The 20,796-nt window shown below is 38.2% G+C and overlaps 1 protein-coding gene across 5 annotated transcripts in view; it reads right to left on the reverse strand.

Moving 5' to 3' along the window:
- Window positions 1-20,521, reverse strand: part of LOC127804090 (methyl-CpG-binding domain protein 4-like protein) — a 34,001-nt gene extending 13,480 nt beyond the window's left edge. For 2 of the 5 annotated variants that reach the window (XM_052340821.1, XM_052340816.1), the window contains exons 1-3: window positions 20,363-20,521; window positions 15,595-15,768; window positions 14,391-15,476 (exon numbers count right to left, since the gene is read on the reverse strand). In XM_052340821.1, the coding sequence (XP_052196781.1) occupies window positions 14,391-15,476 (1,086 nt within the window). In that variant the 5' untranslated portion in view covers window positions 15,595-15,768; window positions 20,363-20,521. The other 3 variants (XM_052340819.1, XM_052340820.1, XM_052340817.1) reach the window with 2 other exon arrangements.
- Window positions 20,522-20,796: the final 275 nt, after the last annotated feature.

The raw sequence follows: 20,796 nt of genomic DNA on the forward strand, positions 1-20,796 counted from the left end.
AGGCAACCGAAGATCAAGGGAGCAAGGGAAAAGGAGGTGCATCAAGGAGGGGAAAATTTGCTCCTTGCCGTTTTTGCAAAAAGACCAACCATGTGAGAAAAATTGATGGTCTAAAAATAAGCAAGTCTACCATTGTGATTATTGTGATAAGGTTGGTCATATTGAAAGGTTTTGTCATGTCAAGCAAAACCAAACATCCAAACAGCCCCCGCAGCAAGAAAATCTTGCAGATGATCAAAAGCAAGAAACAGATTTCTCGTTTATGGCTTCTCATGTTGTTGATACAGATTTAAACTCATGGCTTATTGACAATGGTTGTACCACCCACATGGCTAAAGATATCAGTCTTTTTAGCCAGATTGACATATCTGTAAGGACAAAGGTGGTCCTTGGACATGGAGAGATGGTACAAGCTGAAGGTAAAGGTAATGTCATCATGCATACTAAGCAAGGTGAAAAGAAAATCTCTAATGTTTTATTTGCTCAATTGATGCACAGCAAAATTTCTGTGTTTCTCAAAGATTATATTTGTACTATTTATGACCCACAAGGAGCAGAGATTGCAAGGGTCAATATGGTTGACAACACATTCTTTTTGAATGACAACTCTCTATGTCATCATGCTCTAAATGCCAAATTTGAAGAAAGCAAAAAGTGGCATCAACGCTTTGGCCACTATAACGACAAAGTTTTGAAAATTGTGTTCTTCTAACATGGTTGAAGATTTTCCTGGTTTTGATTCCTTTGGTCAGATTTGTGAAAGTTGCCAAGAACGGAAGATGCACAAGCTACGTTTTCCAAAAGGTAGTGGTTTGAGAGCTAAGGAGAAGCTTGAATTGGTGCACATTGATGTTTGTGGGCCTATGCATACCACTTCTTTTGGCAACAGTAAATATTTCATCCTTTTTACTTTCATCATTTTTACTGATGATTTGACAAGGATGACTTGGGTATATTTTTTGAGTGAAAAACTAAGGTTGCGTTCTCTTTACTGTTTTCAAATCATTTTTAGTTTTCAATTTTCTAAAATAATGAAAACGCGTTCTCTTTGCTGTTTTTAAAAATGCATTTTTGAAAACAAAAACTAATTTGTAAAGAAAACTCAAAACAACAAAAAGTTGTTTTGAGTGTTTTCATCCAAAACAAACTCAAAACTCAAAATACATTTATTTATTTATTTATTCATATTTTATTATTGTAATGGAAAAAAATATTATAAAATTCATTAACTTTAAAATGTATAATTTTTTTAATAATATATTAACATTAAATATTTTTAATTTATTAAATAATCAAATTTATTGAATAACATATATTTAAAAAATTATTTTTAAATTTCAAAGAGAACATGTTTTCTAATTTTTTGTTTTGAGGAATAGTTTTTTAAAATGACAAAGAGAACGCGTTTTCAATTTTTTAAAAGCAGACTACCAAAACAGAAAACTGAAAATGAATTCAAAACTCAAAATTGAAAATTGAAAAGCAAAGAGAACACAGCCTAAAGCTTTTGACTTCTTCAAGAAGTTTGTGAATTTAGTTGAAACTCAAAGTGGTTGCAAGGTCAAAATTTTGAGATCTGATAATGGGAAGGAATATACTTCCAAGCAGTTTGACAAGTTTTTTGAAGATTTAGGGATTCAACACCAACTATCCATTGTCTACACACCACAACAAAATGCTGTCTCTAAAAGGAAGAATAGAATTGTGATGGAAATGCAAGATGTTTACTCTTCGGGAAGAAATTGCCAAAGAATTTCTAAGCAAAAGTTGTTTGTACTGCTATTTACTTGCTCAACAAACTACCTACTAAGGCAGTAGAGGGGAAGAGTCCTTATGAATCTTGGACAGGTATAAAACCTTCTGTTAAAAACCTGAAGATTTTTTGATCTATTTTCTATTCTTTTGTTCCTTCTGTGAAGAGGTCCAAACTTGATGAGAAGGTGATCAAAGGAATCTTTATTGGTTATGCTCCTAATTCCAAGGGGTATAGAATTTTTTATATGAAAACTGAGGAAGTTATCTTACATCGTGATGTCATCATTGATGAAGACTCTTATTGAGATTTTTAGCAAAAAGTTGTGAGAAACTCCCCACCAACATTGAAGGTTTGAAATTAGCTGAGTCTTCTTCTGACTCCATTGATTCTGATGGTTTTAGTACCCAAGATCCTTCCTTGGATGATGACGCCTTAGTTGAAGCTACAGGAGATGGTCCAAATTATAAGGTAAAATCAATTGCTAATGTATATGAAAGATGCAACCTTCTTGTTGTTGAACCGAACAGCTATTGTGAAGCTTCACAATCTGCCAAATGGGTTGCTGCTATGAAAGCTGAAATGGAGATGATTAATAACAATGATACATGGGAGCTTGTAGAGCAACCTTAAGGCAAGAACATCATTGACGTGAAATGGGTTTTCAGGGTGAAGTATAATTCTAATGGCTCTATCAATAAATACAAAGCAAGATTGGTGGTAGAAGGCTATGCACAACAACCTAGAGTTGATTATGGAGACACATTTGCACCGGTTGCACGGCATGACACCATAAGATTGATTATTGCTTTAGCTACGTAGTTAGGGTGGAAAATATTCCACTTGGATGTTAAATCAGCTTTTTTGAATGGTGACCTTAGGGAGGAGATCTATGTAAGCAAACTTGAAGGGTTCGTAGAAGAAAGCAAAGGAGACAAAGTGTATCATCTAAAATAAAGCTCTCTATGGATTGAAGCAAGCACTACAAGCTTAGTACAACAAAATTGATTCCTACTTGATTCATCAAGGATTCAAGAGGAGTATGAGCCAAACTACTCTCTAAGTGAAGATTAGTGATAATTCTAAGCAACTCATTCTTTCTCTTCATGTTGATGATATGCTTGTAACTGGAAATGATCATCAAATGCTACAAAATTTTAAAGTTGAGATGAAAAAGATGTTTGAGATGTCAGATCTCGATTACATGCATTATTTTCTTGGCAAGGAGATTCATCAAGAAGAAAAGGGTATATTCATTTTTTAGGAGAAGTATGCCCAAGACATTTTGAAGAAATTCAAGGTGGACACACGCAAAGCAGTTTCCACTCCTCTAGCTATGAATTTAAAAGTCTCAAAGAATGATAGTAAGAAGCTCTCCAATCTTACAAATTTTAGAAGTTTGGTAGGAAGTTTGATGTATTTGATAGCATCTAGGCCGGATTTAATGTTTGTTGCAAGTATGCTCTCAAGATATATGAATTCTCCTAGTGAAGTTCATTATGGTATTGCTAAAAGGGTGTTTATACACTTAAAGGGTACCCTTGATTTTGGTTTGAGTCCATTGGTGACTTGAAATTGATTGGGTATGCTAATAGTGATTGGGCTAGTTGTGTTGATGATTCTAAGAGCACTTCTAGTTATATTTCTTCTCTTGGCAATGGGGTTTTCTCCTGGAACTCAAAGGAACAGGAAGTTGTGGCTCAATCCATGGCAGAGGCTGAATATATTTCAGCAGCAGGTGCGGCAAATCAAGCAATATGGCTTCGCAAATTGCTTGGTGATTTAGGATATGAACAAGAGGAGCCTACATAATTGTTTGTTGATAACAAGTCTGCTATTGCTATTGCCTCAAATCAAATATAGCATGGAAAAACAAAACACATTAAAGTCAAGTTTCATTTATTGAGGGAAGCAGAGAGAAGATGAGATCAAGCTCACTCATTGTAATTTAGAATTTCAACTTGCTGAAATCCTTACAAAGGCTCTACCATGTGGACAATTTGAATTTTTACGCAACAAGTTAGGTTCGACAAAGAAAAATCTCAAGGAGAAGTGTTGAAATTCATGATATTTTTCTTTAATTAGAGTTGGTTTAATTTTCTATCTTTCATTTATGTCTCCAGTGTTATATTCTTCATTTGTAACTGATGTTAGGCACACAAAACATCCTGCATTTAAAGTTTTATTTATAGCTTTTTAATTTTATTTGATGGATGTTGGTTACAACCCCCATTAGTCAAACATATCAAAGGCATAAAAGGAGAGGGATCAGCTTCGACAGATCATAAGGGAAATTCAGGCAGACCCTTCTAGCAATCCTAATTATGCTTGGGTAGATGACCATTTACTATTCAAGAGGAGGCTAATTCTTCCTAAGGGATCAGCTTTGATTCCGTGGATATTGGAGGACGAGAACGATGGGAAGGTTGGCGATCATTCTAGGTTTCTCAAGACCTATAAGAGATAGCCGCCAATGTCTATTGGGTGGGGATGAAACGAGATATTCGACAATATGTCCAATAGTGTACAATGTGCCAACGGAGTAAATATGAAGCTCACCTGGTGGGTTGCTGTAGCCACTCCCAATTCCCAGCCAAGTGTGGGAGGATGTGTCCATGGACTTCATTGAAGGGTTAACCAAGTCAGCCGGGATGGACACTATTTTAGTGAAGGAGAATGTATGGCTACATGGGATACCATGTTCTATGGTTTTAGATAGGGATAAAATTATTGTTAGCTATTTTTGAGAAGAACTATTCCGACTGCATGACACCCATTTGAACAAGAGCACAACCTACCATCCACAGTCTGATGGCCAAACAGAGGTTGTGAATCGCACCTTGGAGACTTATCTCCGTTGTTTCTCCTCCTCCAAACCTAAAGCGTGGTGTAGCTGGCTACCATGGGCAGAATATTGGTATAATATATCCTTCCATGCCTCCTCAAGGTTGGCTCCGTTCCAGATAGTCTATGGACGTGCACCTCTGCCATTGTTGAGATTTGAGAAAGGCACCACTACAATTTCTATACTTGAACAACAGCTTTTGGACAGGGATGCTATTTTGGAAGAGTTGAAATCTCAATTGTTGAGGGCACAAGTAAGAATGAAGGAGATAACAAATAAAAGGAGGAGAGAAATCCAATTTGAGGAGCGTGATGTCATGTACTAAGGGTAATTAGAAAGGCAATAATGTAATTAGTTATATTAATTTGTTAGGAGCACATGGGTGCTGTTAGAAATTAGTTAGGGAGCTAGCTGAGGCCTATAAAAAGGCCAATTGTAAGAAGAGAGGGTATGCTGAAATTGATTAAAGAAAATCTGATTCTCTCTCTCTCCAATTCTCCCTCTCATTTCTCTCCATTTTGCTCTCCCTCATTTCTCTTAACTTTCTCCCTAATTCTCTTCAATCTCCCCCTTCATTTCTTCTTTGTTCTTCCCCAATTCCTCTTCTAACACATCACGAACCCTAGGTTCGGGACAAATGGTATCAGAGCAGTCCATCCTTGGCTGTGGTTTTGATTCGAGTTCCGACGGTGATTATCGGTGAGTTCCGATGGTGATTATAGGCTGCTAATTTCCGATCGAAGGAGAACAAGCAGTTTCGACTCGAAACTGTACGCGAATTCCGTTCGAAGAGACGGATTCCTCCGACTTCTTTGCTGGTGAGTTCCGACACCCTAGGCTGCTAATTTCCAAGTTGGAAGGCGTTTGAGGCGAGAATATGAGGCTTGGCAGCAGGCGAGCCAGGAAGTCGCGACTGGTGTAGGAGTTCCAAGAGATCGCGGTTGTGTAGCGGGGTTCGGCTGGAAGGCAACGAAGGAAGGGTGGTCTACAACCACTAAAGTGCGACTGTTGAGGCGAGCGGGAGTTCGTTGAGGTGAAGAGGATGACCCATTGTAGTTGCTACTAGATTTCGGAAATACCAGAGGCGAGCGCAATTGGGCTGGGAGCCTGTGGACAGTGATTGGGTGGCGACCGGTGCAAGAAGGAATTGGGCTTCAATTGATCGAACAGCAATTCCGATCGAAGCTGCTAAAGTCAAGGTGATTTAGCACATCTAACTCCAACGAGCTAGGTGATTGTCGGTGCTTTGGGGTGATCCAGGAAGAGGACCCAAATCGGAGGCGCCGAAATTCAGATCTAGGAGAGTGCTGTTAGGGTTGCCGCTTTGATCGGAAGGCACTGTGTGTGCTACGGTTTGGGGTTGCCTTCTGAACCGTGTTGGTGACCCGTGCTTTCCTCCTTGATCGGAAGGAGATTCCGACCATTCTGGAAAGCCAACTCAGAGCATAACCGAGGGAAGTAAGCTTGATGCATCACTGGCCATAAGCTGAAGCGGATTCGAGGCCAAGCGATTGTTGAATCTATAGCAATTGCGAGCAGCGGCAGCAAAGAGTCAGAGACGGTGGTGTCCGACAGTGCCTTCGGTGAGCAAGGAAGGCTGTTGATTAAGAATCAGCTGCAAGTGGAGAAGCTGAGCAGAGTTTGGAGCAGCTGGGAGTGGATTTTTGAAGGTGAATTTGGATGGGTGATTCTTGGCTGTGAATTCCGGCACTCTTTTTGGCGGTAGTTCCAATCAAATCCTAGGCTGCTAGTAAGGTAAACAAAGGTAAATTTTGGCTTGAATTTTGGGATAATTTGTTTGAAGAAGAGCAGTATGTATATAGCTCCTTGGTCTTCAAAGTATGCTGATTGTGAAAAATCAGCTAAGGGGAGCAGTGCATGTAGGAGAGCATGGGAGCCTCAATTGCAGCAGAAAAATCCTTCATTTTCAGTTGAAATGGGGTTTCAATTGCAGCCGAAGGATGCTGCATTTTCAATGGAATGTCCTGCTCGTGAAGCCTTGGGAAGTAGCGCACGAAGGAGTCCAATGGAGTCTCAATCGCAGCAGAAGGGTGCTGTATTTTCAGGGGGACGACCTGATCATAAGGCCATTGGTAGCAGTGCATACATGGAGCAGATGGGCCCTATATTGCAGCAAAATAATGCTTCATTTTCAGCTGGAATGGAGCTTCAATGGCAGCCAAAGAATGCTGCATTTTCAGTTGACCAGAAGCATCAAACATGGGGAAAGGATTTTGAGAAGGAGATTAGCCAAGTTGACAAGGAAACAAGAAGTGTAATACAAGAAGAGTGCAAGGAATTCGGTCGAATGTTTCGCGAGAAACTGCAAGAGTTTGCAATGATACTAATTAAGAAGTATCATTACAATTTTCCGGTGGAATATTTTGATGATTATCATGGAAGTTTTAACAAGGAGGAATTCCTTGGAGCGGAGCAGCCGAAGGAGGAGACAAGATTACGAACATCCAATTCATTGCCTACTCTAGACTTTGGGCAGAAAAAGAAGCATTCTGATAGGGCAGCAGATCAAAAGGAGCCTTTAGATCTTTTTGAAGAAGAAATAATATCCCAAGATGCATCTACTAAAAGGCTGCAAGGAAATTTTAGGGAAGCAATTGATGAAGTGATAGAGGAGGCCAAAGCCAACACATTACCCCCAATAGCTAGTGCAGGGGCGGAAGGGTTTGGGATTGCTCCAGATCAGAAGTTTGTGGAAAATGGGACAGCATTGGATCAGACAAATAAGACTAAAGAACCAGCCATCGGTGTGGATGATGATGCTGAAGCCTTTCCTCAGATTTTAGACTTATCGAAATTTGAGGAACAATCACATTCGGAACAAAATATGGATTTGACTTGGGTTAAAATAGGCAACGAGAAGGTGAAGACAGCACTAGCTGGAGGAAAACTAAGGGATATAGCGGAAGGAATCGAAGAGTTTGCTGAAGAAAACAAAACTATCGCTATTGTGTTGGTTTTTGCTCCTACTAGAAAATCCAAGTTGCTGTCTAACATATGGAAGGATGATTTGTTGGCTGAAATTGAAGTTGCACCAGCTCCTAAGGCTAATGCTCACAAGCAGCCTTGGTATGAGTGTCCAAGGCAAATCTGCAATCTTCCATTGCTGCATTTCGAGGATGCTGATGATATCTTTCAATTTGCAGCTGTGGTGCACCGTGGAGGTGTAGGAACAACTGCTGCTGGTATTGAACTTGAACTCTATCAACTTGCTCCTATTGAAGTTCTAGGCCGAATTACGACAGGGATTGATCTTGGATACTTGAGAACGAGGAAGAAGAAAAGGCCTAGAAGGACAAGAAAAGAAAGAAAGAAAAATCAGATAGAGAAGGCGGGCATTGGATAAAGAAGCAATGGTTAGGTGGTAATAAGTTTCTTGGGGACAAGAAACATTTCAAGGAGGGGAAATTGTCATGTACTAAGGGTAATTAGAAGGGCAATAATGTAATTAGTTATATTAGTTTGTTAGGAGATATTTGGGTGTTTGTTAGGAGCACATGGGTGCTGTTAGAAATTAGTTAGGGAGCTAGTTGAGGCCTATAAAAAGGCCAATTGTAAGAAGAGAGGGTATGCTGAAATTGATTAAAGAAAATCTGATTCTCTCTCTCTCCAATTCTCCCTCTCATTTCTCTCCATTTTGCTCTCCCTCATTTCTCTTAACTTTCTCCCTAATTCTCTTCAATCTCCCCCTTCATTTCTTCTTTGTTCTTCCCCAATTCCTCTTCTAACACATCACGAACCCTAGGTTCGGGACAGGTGATCGGGTTTATGTTAAAATTCGCCCCTACAAACATAAAACATTGGCTACTCGAGTGAACGAGAAGCTGTCACCTAAGTTCTACAGGCCTTTTTTAGTGGAGAAAAAAGGTTGGGAAGGTGGCTTACAAGCTATTCTTACCACCCCTGTGTGCGATTCACCTAGTATTCCATGTATCTCAACTTCGCAAGGCAAATGGAGCGGTGTAAGAAGCATCGGAATTTCCTGAACAGCTAACAGAGGAATTGGAAATGAAGGTGAAATCGGAATACTTATTGGGAATGAGGCCGGGCAAGGAAAAAAATTGAAAGAGCCTTGAGGTCCTTATCCAATGGAAGGGGTTGCCACCCCTAGAAGCCACTTGGGAGCCTTATCATCAGATTCTGCATCAATTTCCTAAACTTCACCTTGAGGACAAGGTGAAACTTATGGGCGGGAGTAATGTTAGACCCCCATTAGTCAAAAATATCAAAGGCATAAAAGGGGAGGGGCAAAAAAGGAAATTGGGCTAGGGGCACAAGAGTCAGAAGTTAGTTAGGGAGAATATTCATCTCCACGTGACTGAACGGAAGGAGGGAGGAGGTATAAAAGGAGAGGGCAGAAGAGAGGGGATTTGGAGAATTTGGAAGAAGTTTTGGGAGAAAAGGCCCTCTCGAATAGACCTATACTGTTTCTTTTTTTTTTGTTCTTAGCTTGTAATAAGAGATTATTAACATGATTCTGAAATTTTATCAATTTCTTGTGAGGATCCTATCAATGTTATGTATTTAAGTCCTGTATAAATAGGACTTGATTCCTATCTTTGAGCTTTCAATTCAACAAGGAGTTATCTTTCTTCAAGTTCTAGTCTTCTTCTTCTCACATTTTCTTTTTAAATTTCTCTCTCTTTGTTTAATAAACATTGAGGTTTTACTTTTGTTTCTGCAATACCTTCTTTTATTATCCTTTTCTCTAACAATAGTAACCATAGTTTAATGCATTTACTGTATTGTACTCTAGGTGGTCATTCATGATTGTACCTTTCAATTACAAACTTAAACTGAAAGATAGGAGCCTATAAATAGATTAACAGTTGGAGGATTGAGGGATTATTGAATAACGTTACTGAATTTCAGTTTCTGAATCCTCTCTCCCATTCACTCTCCTGATCTTTCTCTCCTGAAATTCTCTGTTTCTCTCTCTCATTCTCTCTGTATTGCATCTTGCTATTATTCTCTCTCTTAATTCTCCTCTTAAATTCTCTCTATTATGTGCCCTAACTCTACCACTTTCAGCCCTAATTGGCTTACAATTCATACATTCAGATATGAGGATCATGACAAAAATTGTCACGACCCCAAAAGATCACCAAGGATATAATAGTACTTATGTATTATATGTATCCTCTTTTGGTTGTATATTGCTGTTGTGGCAGTGGTACCTTTTAGTTGTAATGTAGCAGTTGTATTGTACGACCTATAAATAGGTTAGGATAGTTAAAGAATAAGATAGATGAATGATAAGTGAATTCAGATTTCCCTCTCTGTTGTGATTTAGGATTCCAGATTGATTACAATAGCCGAATATCTCCTCTCTCAACCTTACAATCACTCTCAGATAACCAGTGAATGATAAGAATAACAGAAACAAATTAACAGAAAGTAAAGAACAGTAAAATGAAAGATCAAACCAGACAAGGAAGCCGAGTTTTATCCTGATTCAGAATGTCCTTGGACAATCCTACATCCAGCCACCAAACACCCACTAGAACAGCACTTTATTTCCAGAAGAAAATTAGAGTACAGCCCTCACATACACAGCCTATTCCCACCCAAGTACAGCACCTGTTCTCTCAAGAAAACCCAAGACTACAAACCTAATCTCTTTCTCGAGAACACTTGCACTCGGAAATAGAAACAAAGAGAGAGCTCGGAGTAGAGATTACAGAGAATTGAAACTGAAAAGATATGAAGACTTGACTGCACCTTGCCCTCTATTTTTAGAAGAGGCGCACACCCCTAAGTAACTAACCCACTTAGGAAAAATTACAGTTAGGCCCCAAAGCTTTGGAATAATACACTTTGATACAAATACACCCTAACTGTCTAAGAGTATTCAGCCAATCACCATTCTCATCTCTACTTCTGTTTTCTCCTGATTTCCTATCTCTAGACTCAGGAAAACACCAACACTCTCAAATGTTCTAATCTCTCGTGACTTCTGATTCTCTCTCTTTTTCTACTCTCTCTGCACATTCTCTCTCAGTTCTACTGATTTGTCCCTCCATTTTCATTTTGTATCTCTCGGTTCCTTCCAGATTTCCTATTAAAACCCTAGACAACCCTAGGATCATGAGAAATGATAGTCTCAGCTGAGAATCTGGAAATTCTTAGCAATTGATCATCAGTCGCTGCATAGTGAGAAGGGAAAATTCCGATGATCTCAGCAGCAAAGCAGAGTCAGGCAAATGCTAACAATCTAAGCTGTGATGCAACATCCAGGCGAACTCTCAAGAAGCTGCTTCAAAGGTAAATTCAGAGCTAACTTAGGCTCAGAATTAAAGGCAAAGCAGAGCAAAGAAACTCTAGGTTGCAAAATTGAGGTTGAGGCAAAAAGGAAGGCGCGGTCAGAAGCAGATCTTGAGCAATTGCTGAACAACAGCGAATGCGATTGTCGACAATCAATTACAATTGATACCAGGCGATACTTACAGTTGAATTGAGGCAATAATTCTCAAGTAAATTACTAGAGGATCAGACTAAAACTAAGTCGGTTGATTCTCAACTGTTTGACCTAGGCAATGATTAGCTGTAAGCCAAAGAAGCCAATTATGGGTTGCCGACTTGGAGGCGATCAATTATCAGTAGGTCTAGGCAGATTTTGTTTTGAGGCTGAATAAGTTTTTGTAAGATCTAGGCGACTTTGTGAAGCAGTGGTTGAGGTGGATCCTGTTAGTCATTAGGTGAACTCTTGTAACCAAATGTAACCGCTAGTAATTAAGTAGTTAGAATAGTACAACATCTAGTGGTTAAATAGTTAGAACAATACTTCTTAAGTTGACAGTTAACAACCTAACTAAAAAGGAAGGTTGTTGTAGAAGAGTTTGACAGTCTCTGGAATAACAGAATTCCTTCACCCTCTTTCCTCTCGATCTCTCTCTAATTTTCTTCCCGTTCTATCTTTCTCTCTCATTCTATCTATTTCTTCCTCAACTCCTATCCTCTTTCTTGAGATTCCACCCAAATTCCCAGATTGGCTAGCACTCAACTTGAGGGTGTGTTAATTTGGTATCAGAGCCAGTGATCCCCAGCAGCTTCAAGGCGCAACTCGAAGGCAAGGGCAGAGATTTGGCAGACAGCAGCAGATTCGAGCAAGGCAGATGACCAAAAGGAGGTTTTCAATTAGACCAAAGAATGGTTGAAGGGACCCACCTGAAGCAATTGGAGAAGTGGAAGGAGGTGCTGGAATTTGGCATGTCCCAACTCAAGAGGCTATGATCTAGAGTAAGAAGAGTTGGGAGGATATAACGACTATCAAGGAAAGCGTACAAGAATTGGAGAAGGGCGAGGAGACAGTGGAGTAGCATGGTCAAAAGATCAACAGCATGTTCAACATGCTGGCAGCATTGCCCCAACTCCGTCTACCACCAAATTTTCCCCTAAGAGAGAGTCCTGACCAAATGGTCAGATATGGCAGCCCTTCCAGACCTGATGAAGGGTTGGAAGTGGGAGATTGGCCTGCGTTGGAGCATGGTAATCAGGTAAAGGGAACTTCTTCCCAATTTACTATTCGTACGCCTATGCCTCGACTTGAAATTCCAATATTTGAGGGTATGAAACCAAAGTGGTGGATCTACCGTTGTGAAACATTCTTTGAATTCTACCGTATTAATGAGAAGCAGAAGATAACCTTGGCAGCAGGCTATCTCAACGATACGATGGACTCATGGTATCAAGGTTGGAGACAAGCCAAGTATGGTGAGACTAGTTGGGCTGAATATTCGGAGGAGTTATGTGACTAGTTTTGAGAAAAGAGTATGGTGAACGCAGTTGAAGAATTTAACAAGTTAAGGCAAGAGGGTTTGGTGATAGAGTACCAAATCAAGTTTGAAGAATTAAGCACGTTACTATGGATATCTCAACCTGGCCTAGCGGAACCATACTTCGTGTCTAGTTTCATTAGTGGATCGAGGGATGCACTGAGGCCTATGGTTAAGATGATGATGCCAACATCGGTGAACCAAGTAGTAGCGAAAGCCAGGTTGCAAGAACTGACTTTGGAGGCAATATTCAAGAATAATAAGGTCTGGATGAGGCCTAACCTGACCCCAAACCAACAGCTAGGAGGTAACTTCAAAGCTGCAGCGTCGGGTCCAAGTCAAGGAGGGGTCAAGATTCCATCTAATCAAGGGGCAACTAAGAATCAGACCATAAATAGCAGAGACAACTGGGATTATATTTTAAATGTGGGAAGAAATACAGTCCAGGGCATCAATGTAGGAGGCAATTGTTGAATATGGAAGAGTTTGATGAAGAGAATGAAGAAGAAGACGGAATGGTAGAGGAAGTACCCGAAGACACCATTGAGGAGGCACAAGGGGATGAAGGAGGAGAGATTTCTTTCCATGTGTTGAAGGGAGGCCAAACTGGAAAAATCATTAAGGTAAAGGGCAGTGGGGAAAAAGAGATTAATAGTGTTGATAAATAGTGGCAGCACTCATAGTTTCTTGAATAAGACCACTGCTACAGGTCTTAAATGTGAGTTGACAGAAGCAAATCCCCTCTCGGTGACTCTAGCAAATGGGAATAGGATGTACATCCATTACAAGTGCAATGACTTCAAGCGGCAAATGCAAGGGGTGTAGTTTATAGCCAATTTATAGGTTGTTCAATTGGAAGTAAAGTCTAAAAACAGCACCTATGTGCACTATAATAGAACTAACAGCATTTTCTAACTAACACTTGTAACTACTTACAATAATACCCCCCCTAATTCCCCTTGGGTCGTGACACAACCCTAGCCTTCACACAGGACAGAAAACCAAATCCAAATGAGAAAAGAAAAAGTAATTGTATGGATAATTAAAATAAGGAAATGATTGTTTATTAATTAGGTTAATTTGCTTGGATGCACATCTAGCAATTGCACTTTTGAAACTAGGTAGGCCACAAGATAAAGCATGATAAGATGAAAATGTGCAAGTCCATTATGCACATGAAAGTAGGGCCACACTAATCAAATTTCTATAAAATTCAGGTCTTCATGCATGTTTTATGTATAAACAATCAGCATGTCCACTATCCAGATGATAGGAAAATTTAAGTCATGGTTAAATTCAAATTGTTAAGGATTTGTTTCAACATGCACTCAATATATATTCTAGAAGTTCAGGTTCTGAATGTAAATTGAAGATTTAATGGTCATATAAATAGTCCTATATTTTATATGAAGTTCCCCCTAGCCTATTGCCTTCCATCAAACCGAAGTCAGGTAGCATGCAGAGAGAATTCAATGGATGCTGCCACAAGTGGTCCCCTGTTGTGATGCACCAGTGCCCCCCAAGGGATGCAGGCATTTAGGGACCATCAGCTGAGCCTAGCACCAAAAACCTTAAGAAGGTATGCCAAGTAGAAGGCGGGCATAAGCTTGCCATGTGAAGGAGGGACACGTCTACAAGAAGGTGGTTACTTTGAGTGGAATGCAGGTCATGTGGGAGAGTAAAGCAGGAAATTTTCTTGTAATTTTTTATATGAGAAAGAATTCCAGGTATCCTTTCTCCCTCCTCTCTTCTTCTAACCGCATGTTCATCGGCTCAAATTCAGAGATATTTTGAAGTATCAACCTTCCTTCTGGTCCAAAACCAATCAACTTTGAATTTCTTTCTTTCTAATTTTACGTACGTCTACAGTTTCTTATATTCCCAGTAGCCAATTTCTTATAAATATCCAATATTGTTTTGATACAATGGGTCAGGTCTACTGAATTAAGAATTGTATCATTGGTGCAAACAAACTCTAAAGGACTATGAGCATACATACCTGCAGACCAGTTGTCCGATTAAGAAGCATACATATCACCAAGACCCTCCAAGGACTGAGCATACATACCTGCAGACCCGTTGTCCGATTAAGAAGCATACATATCACCAAGACCCTCCAAGGATCATAGGCATGATCCTCTTGGAGGAGATTGAAATCAGAGCGTGGTGGCTTCCATGTGTTATCTGGTGTTCTTCTTTTATAAGCCTCATCTAGCCTCTGGTGAGCAGAAAGTACAGGCCTAACTAATGCTTCTCTTTGGGCCCTTGTTGGCAATACAACGTACTCAATGCCACCTTCCAAAGAGTCAGAAACTGCATTGCCTTCCTCAAGTGATTCCCTGTGAAAGTAGGGGGAAACCCTTAATTTTTTGGGACAACACTCCATTCTTTGTTTGGACTGTTTGCTTTTTATGTTATTCTCTTGACATGGCGCTATTACTTCACCTTTAGAAGTATTGAAGTAACCAGAAACCACAACTTGTCGACGACAATTCTTCTGACCCCTCATATCTTTTCTTACTTCCCCTTTAGAAGTATTGAAGTAACCAGAAACCACAACTTGTCGACGACAATTCTTCTGACCCCTCATATCTTTTCTTGTTTTCTTGGATGAGACCTTTTCACCTGTTTTCGCATTCACTTTTTCCTTACCCCTTTCCGGCTTTTCATAAATGCTTTGTGAAATGAAAGTTGCATTCCCAACTGCATTTGCTGCAGTTTGATCATTGTCAGGAGAAATGGATGTATAGATCTTCTGCTTAGCAACAATGAGAGACTCTGCTCTCTTCTGCCTATTGTCCTCCATGTCCCTGTTTTCTCTAATTGCAGTCCTTTCAGTGCAAGGACGGAGAACCTGTGACTTGAAAAGATTCTTGTCTTGCCCATTGGGATGGCTGCTACCGGTGAATATAAATTGCGAGAGTACATCCTCAAACAGAGGCCTCTTGAAGGCAACATCAATGGGTGGATTATCAGTAATAGTGTTTCCTGCAGCTGGAGAAGTGGGTAGGCCAGCCTTCTCCTCCATAGCATTTGCCAGTCCCACTGGGGAATTAAAGTCTCCAATGTCCATTCTTGGCTTCATCTTGCCATGATCATCATGCAATCAGAGCAAAGAGGCATTAGATTCAATATGATTGGAAGGAATGGGAGATACAAGTTGTTCCAATTCCAATAGAAGAATTGCAAATTATTGTCTTTACCCTAAACTTTCTTGGACTCTCTTGTTCATCTTCACGTACATTGGAGCTGAAGGCCCCCCCGGAGGGTGTGTGTTTTGGGATTAGTGGATTTTGCTCGTCATGCTTGGGAGTCGGTTTCTTCTTCAGTTGAATGCTCCTCCTTTTCCTCTTCCTCGATGAAGATCCTTCTCCTTCCTGAAAAGTTGAGGTGGTAAAATCATTTATTAATTCAAAGGAGGGTACGGAGGATAGAGTTTCTTTTGGCTGGCTGTTTTCATCATCATCATTTTCTTCTTCTTCTTCTTGCTACTCTTGTTTTCGTGTTGGAGAGTATGGCGAAGAAGAAGAAAATTCGCTCACCGACAAGCCAAGAAAACCCTCGCTCTTCTTCTTCCTCTTCTTTTTTTAATTTTTATTTCTGATCTTCTTCTACTGTTCCTCCTCCTTAATCTGAGGTTGCCATTTAGAGGAGGAATTGAGTTTTGTTGTGCAGTAGTTCCCTTGCGCAGCATCGTACAATGCAGAAACAGGAACCTCCTGCTGCTGCTCTTGCTCCTCGTAATCAGTCTTCTTGCCATTACAATGCTCAATCTTATTAGGTTTTTGAGATGGCTTCGGCCGTGGCAATAATGGTTCTTCAAGTGCTTATCATCATCTGCAATGGAGCCCTTCAGCCCTAACATTAGCCTTTCTCATCCACCATCATTAGCATCAATATTTGTAGATGAATCCAACAACAACGATGATGATGCAAGAATGCGATTCTCTCTTCTCCTCTTTTTTCTTCCCCTTCTATGTCATCTTATCTTTTCCAACACCATGGCTGCCACAAACAACCCAAGCCTTTCTCCCAAACTCCTCCTATTCTACTGTATTTACGTTCTCAATTGCCTCTTCTACATTTGCCTAAAATACTATATACTTTTGCTTTTCATCAAATTAGCATTTCTACTTTATTTAAATTATTATTTAGAGACTCCTTCCATCAATAATTTTGGCAATTAAATGAGATTAAAATAAAAAAAAATTAAAAATATAAAATGAACAAATCATTGTCTCAACTCACTTGAGTTTTATAGCCAAAACCCTCGTTGAGTTTTCATGTTGGAACTCAATGTGTGTTCTGCCCACTAGGTTCTAATCATCATTGGAACCCACGTGAAGAGAAGAAATGAATGAAATATGTGATAGCAAAAACAAGGAAGGCCATGTTCCTTTTGCGTTTTAATTTTTAATTTTGAGTTTTGAATTCATTTTCAGTTTTCTATTTTGGAAGTCTATTTTCAAAAAAACTAAAAATGTGTTCTTTTTGTCATTCTGGAAAAACTGTTTCTCAAGACAAAAATTTAAAAAAAACATGTTCTCTTTAAAATTTTGAGAGTAATTTTTTGATAACATTTTATTCAATAAATTTAATTATTTAATAAATTAAAACTATTTAATACTAATATATTACTAAAAAATATATACATTTTAAAGTTGGTAAATCTTATAATATTTTTTTCAGTTACAAGAATAAAATATAAATAAATAAATTTAAAAAATAAAAATATACATATAATATATTAAATATATATGTTACAAATATGTTGTTTAACATATATACATATTTATTATTATATTATTTATTAAATTATATTACTATTAATTCTAGACACGACTTTTCTCTCCCCTCTCTAATCATCTTTCTGCCCAAGGAAACCCCCCAACCCATTTCTTCCTCTCTCTCCCCCCCCCCCTCCCTTCTTTGCTAGGGTTTTTGATTTTTTTAGTTAAAAACACCCAAAACAACATTTTTTTGTTTTAGATTTTTTTACAATTTTTTTATTTCGAAAATTCATTTTGAAAGATAGCAAAGAGAATGGGTTCTCATTATTTTAGAAAATTAAAAACTAAAAATGGCCTAAAAATAACAAAGAGAACGCAGCTGAAGATTTTTAGTACAAGTGTAATGCAACAAAAAATTAAGGTTGCATTTTCTTTATTATTTTCAGTCCATTTTTAATTTAAAATTTTTTAAAACAGTGAAAATACGTTTACTTTATTGTTTTAAAAAATACATTTTTCAAAAAAAAAAAAAAATTGTAAAGGGGATTCAAAACAACAAAAAATTATTTAAGTTGTTTCAACCAAAACATGCTGGAAAATTCAAACGCGAAAAATGGACAACCTCCCCCCCTCTTTGTCTCTCTATGCACTCATCGCCTACTCCACCATCTCCTCGTCCTCTTCGTTCTCCAAGCGGCCAACCACCGTCACTAGCATCAATGACCAAGGTCTTTTCGATTATCACATCTATCTCACCATCGCCACCTCATAACCACCACTGAGATCTGACCACCACCTCCTTCGCCACTACACTCAGACACTCTGAAGCGCCATAACCACTGCATCTCCACCTCTTTTGTGATTTTCAGTTGCTGCCTCTTCATCTTTTTTTCCCTTTTTGTCTAGGCCTACCCTCTCTCTTTGACCTATATTGGGTTTCTTTCACCACGACCATGCTCCCCAGTGGCCATGCCGGAAAAAGAAGAAGAGGAACGGGCAACTGGTGAAGGGATGGGGAGATGAAAGGAAAATAGGAGGAAAAAAGAAATGGTTTCGTGGGAGCGAAGGCAATGGGGGGGAAAATGGTGCCACAGTAGCGACAGTTTCGGTCTCTAGCCAAAATGGATCCCTACGACATTTGTTGGTTCAACGTACTCATCGCAAGATTCGAGACTCGGTAAAAAGGCAATTTTCTCTCTAGATCTTCTGTTGCGTTCTCTTTGTTGTTTTTAAGCCATTTTTAGTTTTCAGTTTTCTAAAATAATGAAAACACGTTCTATTTGCTATTTTCAAAAATACATTTATTAAAACAAACAAAAAATATTGTAAAGAAAACTCAAAACAACAAAATATTATTTTGGGTGTTTTCAACTAAAAAAATCACAAACCCCAAAACACTGAAAATAAAATCCATTTTTTGTCTTTTCAGCAAGGAAGGGAGGGGGGGAAGGAAGAAATGGGTTTTTTTTTTTGGGGGGGGGGGGGGGTCCTTGGGCAGAGAGTTGATTAAAGAGGGGAGAGAAAAGTTGGGGGTAGAATTAATAATAATATATATAATATATAATTTAATAAATAATATAATAATAAATATGTATATATATGTTAAATAATATATTTATAAAATATCTATTTAATATATTATTATCTAGTATATATTTTTTATTTTTTTTAAATTCATTTATTTATTTATTTGTATTTTATTCTTGAAACGAAAAGAAATATTGCAAGATTTACCAACTTTAAAATGCATATATTTTTTAATAATATATTAGTATTAAATAGTTTTAATTTATTAAATTTATTGAATAAAATATCATTAAAAAATTACTCTCACAATTTGAAAGAGAACGTGTTTTCTAAATTTATGTTTTGAAAAATAATTTTTCAAAATAACAAAGAGAACGTGTTTTTAGTTTTTTTATAACAAACTTCTAAAATAGAAAACTGAAAATGAATTCAAAATTAAAAATTAAAAATTAAAACGCAAAAACAACGCAACCTTGTTTTTGCTATCACATATTTCATTCATTTTTTCTCTTCACCTGGGTTCCAATGATGGTTAGAATCTAGTGGGCAGAACACACCTCGAGTTCTAACATGAAAACTCAACGAGGGTTCTAGCCACAAAACTCAGTAAGTTGAGACAATGATTTGTTCATTTTCTATTTTATATTTTTTTATTTTAATCTCATGTAATTGCTAAAATTATTGATGGAAGGAGTTTCTAAATAAGAATTTAAATAAAGTAAAAAAGCTAATTTGATGAAAAAAAAGTATATAATATCTTAGGCAAGTGTAGAAGAGGCAATCGAGAACATAAATATAGTAGAATAGAAGAAGTTTGGGGGAAAGCCTTGGGTTGTTTGCGGTAGCCATGGTGTTTGGAAAAGAGAAGACGGCACAGAAGGGAAAGAAAAAAAAAAAAAGAAGAAGAGAGAATCACAATCTTGCATCACTATCGTTGTCGCTGGATTCATCTACAAAGATTGATGCTAATGATGGTGGACGAGAAAGGTCAATGCTAAGGCTAAAGGGCTCCATTGCAGAAGATGATCTTGAAGAACCATTATTGCCACGGTTGAAGCCATCTCGAAAACCCTAATAAGATTGAGCATTGTAATGGCAAGAAGACTGATTACGAGAAGCAAGAGCAGTAGCAGGAGGTTCCTGTTTCTGCACCATACGATAATGCACAGTGGAACTACTGCTCAACAAAACTCAATTCCTTCTCCAAATGGCAACATCAAATTAAGGAGGATGAACATAAGAAGAAGATCAGAAAGAAAAAAAAAAAAGAGGAAGAAGAACGACGAGGGTTTTCTTAGCTTGTCAGTGAGCAGATTTTCTTCTTCTTCGCCATACTCTCCAACACGAGAACAACAGCAGCAAGAAGAAGAAGAAGAAAATGATGATGAAAACACTAAACATAGGAAGTCAACCCATTGTCCTCCCTAGACATATAAAATCCACCTATTACAAGAAACACCAAACATAGGAAATCAACATAGAATATACCATAATGCATAAATATAAACATTAACCGAAACATAAAAGTAGAATTTTGTAATTCTACTTTATAATTTTCTTAGTTGTCACTTTTATGGGTTCCTCAACTTTATTCGAACATCCATCCACCCCACTGTCCTCCCTTGTGGCCGTGTGACATGTTATTTTTGTTATGCTCAAATATGTTAAAATAGTAATATTAATTAATGAACAATAGTGATATTTCATTACTCACATGAATTATATATTATTGAGGGCAGATTCTAATCACAGAGAATTGTCGCCAGCGAAGTTCATGATCACCTGCCGCCGATCGAGCAAGTCTCCGATTCTTCAAATTGAACCAATCCAAAAGAATTGGTCCTAAATGGGTGGTGGGGCATTTAATTAAAATTTCTGAAAAGTTGCCAAAGTAGAGCATATAAACACATTCTTCAAATTGAACAAGAAAAGAAAAATGAACACTAAGGGCAGACACTGATCGTATCATTTTACCAAAAGAAAATGCTGGTGCTCTTGCCATGACTTTAGATGGCCAAATACTTTTTGAACACATAATAAAGATTTAATAAAGCTTGATTTTCTTAGAATGCAGGAGAATTGTGTGGAGGAAAATGAGTTAATGTTTCTCTTAAGGGTTGAAGAAATAATAGATGGGCCCTAATAAAG

The sequence above is a fragment of the Diospyros lotus genome, chromosome 6 (genome assembly GCF_014633365.1).
Source record: "Diospyros lotus cultivar Yz01 chromosome 6, ASM1463336v1, whole genome shotgun sequence".
In the NCBI taxonomy this organism is placed as follows: Eukaryota; Viridiplantae; Streptophyta; class Magnoliopsida; order Ericales; family Ebenaceae; genus Diospyros; species Diospyros lotus.